General features: G+C 40.8%; 1 protein-coding gene across 2 annotated transcripts; it reads left to right on the top strand.

Moving 5' to 3' along the window:
• Positions 1-276: 276 nt before the first annotated feature.
• On the top strand, positions 277-4,169 carry LOC139571343 (membrane-associated progesterone receptor component 1-like). Of its 2 annotated transcripts, none has more exons than XM_071394139.1 (3): positions 277-724; positions 2,007-2,162; positions 3,903-4,169. In XM_071394139.1, the coding sequence occupies exons 1-3, from the start codon at positions 430-432 to the stop codon at positions 4,013-4,015; spliced, it is 564 nt and encodes a 187-aa protein (XP_071250240.1). In that variant the 5' UTR covers positions 277-429; the 3' UTR covers positions 4,016-4,169. The 2 variants fall into 2 exon arrangements, with proteins under 2 accessions (XP_071250240.1, XP_071250241.1); XM_071394140.1 differs by having other exon boundaries at positions 336-724; positions 2,646-4,169.
• The last annotated feature ends 1,831 nt before the right edge of the window (positions 4,170-6,000 follow it).

Raw genomic sequence — 6,000 nt, 5'->3', positions numbered from 1 at the left:
CCATTTTTTTCGTCTTTTGATTCAAATAATTTAATAACAGTTTAATTGTTTGTTAATAAAAAATAAAATGCATGCCCTACCCACCATGCAAGACAAGATTGTCAGTATTCAATTAATTATAAGGTCATATTTGCTACCAAAATTCTGATCTGAATTAATGTATACGCAGAACATTTTATATTGATAAAATAGATATGATTGTTAAAGGCATCAAATTGATGTAATACATTTTTTAAAACATAAAGCCCATTGGTCAAAACTGCATAAGAGTTCATTTTTGGTCTCTGTGATTGGTGCATTGACACACACCCTCGATAAGCCTCATGTCTCAGTACAGTCACCAGTCAGCCACAGATGAAAGGGGAAACCTTATAATAAGTCATCGTTGGTACGTAGCCTACAGTCCCACCCAAGCATAGAGAAACAAACATGGCTGATACAGAGACAGCCGAGGAATCTTCTTCAGGAATTTTGCAAGAAATGTTCACGTCCCCGTTGAATTTGAGTCTGCTTGGCCTCTGCATATTTATTTTACTCAGAATCTTCTGCGGAGACAAGCCTGCAGACATGGGCGAGGTTGAGGAACCTCTGCCTAAACTCAAGAACAGAGATTTCACTTTAGCGGAGCTGCAACCGTACGATGGGCTTCAAAATCGAAGAATTCTCATGGCTGTCAATTCAAAGGTGTTTGATGTAACCACAGGAAAGAAATTATACGGGCCAGGTAAAATAAGTTGTAGGCTATTTACATTTGTTATTTCCGCTCAAAGGAATGGTTGGCGCAACTGTAGCCAAGTGGCTTGCCCAGTAAACTTAATACATACGTGTCTTACTTTGTGTCTATTGAGTATGTGTATAACTAGTACGACCATTCTAAAACGCCACACCCCCTTCTTCATAAATCATTGCCCGTGATCGAATTTCACAACACGCGAGCTGTAGCCTCGAGAGACCGCTGACGGGTGTAGTTCTTCCTGACGTCGTTATTCCGGGTAATCAGAAACGGAACAACAGAGCCCTCTGGCGGAGATGCGGCTACACAAGCTGCAACTGGAGTGTTCAACGGAGTTGGCATGTTGTAAACTCTCACGGAGATGATTAATCATGTCCTACGCTATTAAGCAAGCCCTTCTGAGGAACACCCTCACTGAAAATATGTAGAAGTTGCATATATTCTCAGTCTGTATAATAGGGTAAACTATTTATCTTATTGATGTTCCTCACTTTTGAGTTGTGCCTCAGTTCTTTTCATGTCAATTCAGAACAAATAGCTTGAGGTTTAATGTTCAATTCAGCCAGACCAGATAGTTGCACAAAGTAAGGCTTGTTGAGGCCTATTGAAGAGCAATAATAGGCCTACTGGCTGACTCTCATTCCAAGAATTCAGGCTATCTTATCTTTCAGTCTCAACTTCGAGAATAGAGGGCTTGTTGTTGGGCTATCTTTGAAGCCATCTGATCTTAGAATAGAGCAAGGTATGTCTGGAGGGTGGAAATGTAACTTTATTTTCACAAAATTTAAGAAACAATGCATACTTGTTTCATTTAAGGGGCAATTTGCAATTGCTACCTCAATTTTTGGACTTTTAAATGCATTATATAAATCCATTGATTGAAATAGAAGTTTGGTTCTTGAAGAATATAACTGATAAATGCCTCATGTGCTTCGTTGTACCCATCAGAACCCCAAATAGAAGCTTGTTTTACTCCAATGTTTGTAGACAAAGTAAGTAAACATGGTTAAAACAGTTTTATATAGTTTTAATATGGATGGTCAGTATTTGCATCCATAGCTCTGTCTATGAATTTGAGTGGGGTTACATTTCTCCAGCCTCATTCTTCTAATTTTTACCAAAACGGGCTGGGCGGGCGTATGCTTTTGTTTTCAACGGCTGATTGCCGCTTTAAATGGTAGTCATCAGCAAATGTATAAACCTTGACAAATAGTTTGTGTATTCACAATCACATTTTAAATGAATCTCTTTGTCTGTGTGTGTTGTTCTCCAGTGGGTCCATATGGATTGTTGGCTGGTAAAGATGCCTCCAGGGGCCTGGCCACTTTCTGTCTGGAGAAGGAGGCCCTGAAAGACACACACGATGACCTCTCGGACCTCAATGCCATGCAACAGGAGAGCCTCAATGAATGGGAGACCCAGTTCACCCGTGAGTTAATGGACGAGTTGGTAGAAGTTGGTACAAAACACTTTAGATACAGTATTTTCAACTTCTACCTCAAGCGAAATGTACCTCTTGCAGTCAACATCACATGCACACACTCCACTCAACAGAATGTAGTGCAAACTGTTGATGCACCTCGTGGGGTGTCTGTTTCTGCAGTCCGTTTCTGCTTCAGCCAACACCTCTTTGGTCTGTTGTTTTACTTGACTACGATAGAAGAGTTAGCTACAGCACATTCAGTATGGCACCATACCTGGGCATAATGTCGTAAACACTACTTCGCATCAAATGAACACTTTCAATCAATTACATTGGGTAGTGCTGTGAATTGAAACCCAGACATGGGAGGCAGTCTTTGTAGGCTAAGGCTAGTGATTACAATGTCCTAGAGCTCAGCTGTGGTGTCGTGTGTAGCGAATGTCTCTCAGGAACTCAATGTTCTTTTCTACTTCTTCCTGCCTTTCACAGAAAAGTATGACTATGTTGGCAAACTTCTGAAACCTGGAGAGGAACCCTCTGAGTACACTGATGACGAGGAGGTCAAGGACAAAAATAAGGACTAGAACTCACAAGTGCACACAGGAAATTCAGATGCTTTAATTATTTTGGATCATGTGATCCATATTGGCTTGTGGTGCGGCCATTGAGCGAAATGCTTTCTCCTGGATGGCTTTTGCATTATATCATTGTCATGGACCATCACCTCTTATGCTATGTTTAATATGCCACAGACCTTAAAGCCGCAATCAGCAGTTGAAACAATAACAAAGCATTATCAAGCCCCTGTTTAGGTAAAAAAGAATCTGGATGCAGCGACTGACCATCCATGATATTAAATTATAGTTTTAACTATGTTTTTTAGGCTAAATAGTGTTTGTTTACATTTACTTTGTTTACACACATTGGAGTAAAACAAGCTTATATGTTGGGTTCTAATGGGGTACGACATTTTAACTATTGAACTAAACTCGTGAGGCATTTATAAGTTATATTCGTCAAAAATCAAGGGGTTAATATCATTCAATTATAAGTCCAAAAGTGGATGTAGCAACTGCAGATTGCCCCTTTTAATTGACCAAAATGCACCAGATTTTTATGTTCAGGTTACAATACATTTTGAATACCGTAGTGTCTTTGTAAAAGCAGTATACAGGTAGTATACACCTTTCTTGTATTTCTCTACATGTTTATTTTTTGTATATGGTGATGTTTTGTATGTGATCTTGCCGGATTGTTTCTATATTTTATTGTTCATTTAAAAAACAAACATCTTGGGCTATCTATCAAACAATCTTTTGTGTATAAAACCAGTAGATGACTGTAATACCACGGAGGGGAACCACCATGACCTAATGATGTGTGCCAGTGTGTAAGATGGTGGACTGGAAAAAAATGAGAAAATTGCAACATGTTTTGAGTGAATATGGAGTGGTGGATCACACAGAACTTTTGGAAGAGCTACAGAAGCAAATTGAACGTGACCAGAGTGGGGATGAATTAACTGTGGTGGCAGGTGCGGTGAAGACCGCAGAGTTTGAGCCTCATCATGATGATAAAGATGGTTCTAGCCCAGTGGGAATGAGATTTTTGGAGAGAATGGATCCTTGCCTTCTGGCAGATCCGTATGTGATGTCAGGTTGGGTGGAGAAGAGGTTTGGGAATGTTAGGTCGGTGAAGGTGACTCGAAGTGGAATCATTTTAATTTTTTGTGTTTCTGTCATCCAGAGGGAGTATGCACTCCGCATCACACGACTGAGGACAAGAACTGTGACTTGCTTTCCTCTCTGGAGCAAGGTGCCGCTGAAAGGAGTGATAACTGGAGTGCCGTTAAGTGTTGAGGAGGATCAAATGAAGTTAAAGATTCTCAGTGTCTGTGACGCCCGCCGTTTGGTGTGACGCAGACCCGGTGGAGAGTGGTGAAACTGAGAAGACACTGTCTGCACTACTGAGTTTTTATGCAGAGTTTTTACCAAATAAAGTGAAGTAATGATGTCCGTTATCCCATGAGAGCTTTTGTCCCAAACCCATTACAGTGTTTTAGGTGTCAAGCTTATAGTCATGTTGTAGGAGGGAGATTCCTAGATGTGAGAAGTGTGCAGGAAGACATGAGACAGGAATGTGTAGTTTCTGTGGAAAAAGTTGTGTATAAACTGTAGGGGTAACCATGGTGCTGGAGATCAGAGGTGTCTGGTGAGAGAAAGGCAGGTTGAGGTTGCCAGGATCAGAGTAGTGTAGAAGGTGTCATATGCTGAGGCAGTGAAGAGAGTAGTAGAGGAAGATGGGTCCAAGGTGAGGGATCCTAAGAGGATCCCTGTGAGTAGGCCAATAGAGAGTGATAGGAATAACGTGCTTCTGTAAGGTTGTTTTTTTTAGCGTTCATTGCCATTGCTGTCAACTTTACCGCAGGAATGGATCATAGATCACAGAGGATAGATGTTGTGGTGGCAGTTGCAGAGATGTACTTGGGTGTATGAGATTTTACTGAAGAAGACTTACAAGGTGTTTTGAACGATAGTGTCCCATCCTTCCAGGCTGCTGGCCTTGTGTCGGATCAGCCAAAGTAGTGGTGTAGGGTTAGTTGGTAGGACAATTTTTTTCACAAAGTGTATTGAATTCATACTACAGAATAGTAGGCTGATGCACAGCCAATACAATAGGTTGCTGCATGCATCTATAACATTTGTTTGTGGACCACCATAATTCCAAAGAAGAAGAAGGCAGAGGTCGGATGGCGCGTTGAGTAAAGTTTATGGAAATTAGTGTAAAACTGTAGCATTGAAGAATGGCGCAAAACGGGTTAAAGTTGTTAATGAAGATAGGACTCGGTTTGATAATGCCTCGTTCTTTTTGGAGTAATTTTTCATAGATAAAAATGTAATTTTGAGAGATCCATTTGCGGTCAAGGAGAGGGTGGAGGGTGTACTGGGAAAGGTGGAGTCAAAGTGACCAGGAGTGGTATGGTGTTGATGTATTGTATATCACAAGAACAAAAATAAACTGTGTCTCTGGGAGTTATCAGAGTATGATGTAGAAAGCTTTGATTTTCTGAACAGGGCACCGATAAAAGGTGTCATCTCTGGCGTCGTGGTGGAAATTAAGGCTGGAAATCTAAAGCACCACGTTTCACGTACCAGGAGTAGTAGATGCAAGTCCATTGAACCTTATGGTGAATGGAAGAAACAGTGGCGACCTGTAATTTTTGGCCTGTTTTGCATGTTATTTTGGCATTAATACGTGTCACATATAATTTTGCAAACAATGTAAAATACATATATTGAGTTAATAAAGCCGCATACAAGCATGGTCTCTTTTTTGCTTTCTTAAGGCAGCTCCAAAATACAGATGTTTCAGCCTAGCTCAGTGCTCTCTGTGGTCGAGAGGCAGCCAGCGGAAAATACAGAGTGTAGGTGTTGGTAATCTTCTCTAGTTGCGCCGTGATTGGCTTAGTGTTCTGTCACTCATGGGGACACTATGTCATCGCAACATCTACAGGGAGAGCTAGAAAGTTCAAGCCCCCTTGGGTGCTGCCATATAAACTCAGCAAAAAAGAAACATCCCTTTTTCAGGACCCTGTCTTTCAAAGATAATTTGTAAAAATCCAAATAACTTCACAGATCTTCATTGTAAAGGGTTTAAACACTGTTTCCCATGCTTGTTCAATGAACCATAAACAATTAATGAACATGCACCTGTGGAATGGTTGTTAAGATACTAACAGCTTACAGACGGTAGGCAATTAAGGTCACAGTTATGAACATTTAGGACACTAAAGAGGCCTTTCTACTGACTCTGAAAAACACCAAAAGAAAGATGCCCAGAGTTC

Source organism: Salvelinus alpinus, chromosome 3 (genome assembly GCF_045679555.1).
Source record: "Salvelinus alpinus chromosome 3, SLU_Salpinus.1, whole genome shotgun sequence".
Lineage (NCBI taxonomy): Eukaryota > Metazoa > Chordata > Actinopteri > Salmoniformes > Salmonidae > Salvelinus > Salvelinus alpinus.
The sequence above is the reverse complement of the archived record's forward strand: the minus strand, read 5'-3'. Positions and strand labels throughout refer to the sequence as shown.

What these genes read in the sequence shown, in the direction of transcription:
- LOC139571343 (XM_071394139.1), top strand. Translation starts at nt 430, where the DNA reads ATGGCTGATACAGAGACAGCCGAGGAATCTTCTTCAGGAATTTTGCAA. An exon ending in AAAGAAATTATACGGGCCAG is followed by an intron (nt 725 to 2,006) that starts GTAAAATAAGTT and finishes GTTGTTCTCCAG; the next exon opens with TGGGTCCATATGGATTGTTG. An exon ending in ATGGGAGACCCAGTTCACCC is followed by an intron (nt 2,163 to 3,902) that starts GTGAGTTAATGG and finishes TCTGTCATCCAG; the next exon opens with AGGGAGTATGCACTCCGCAT.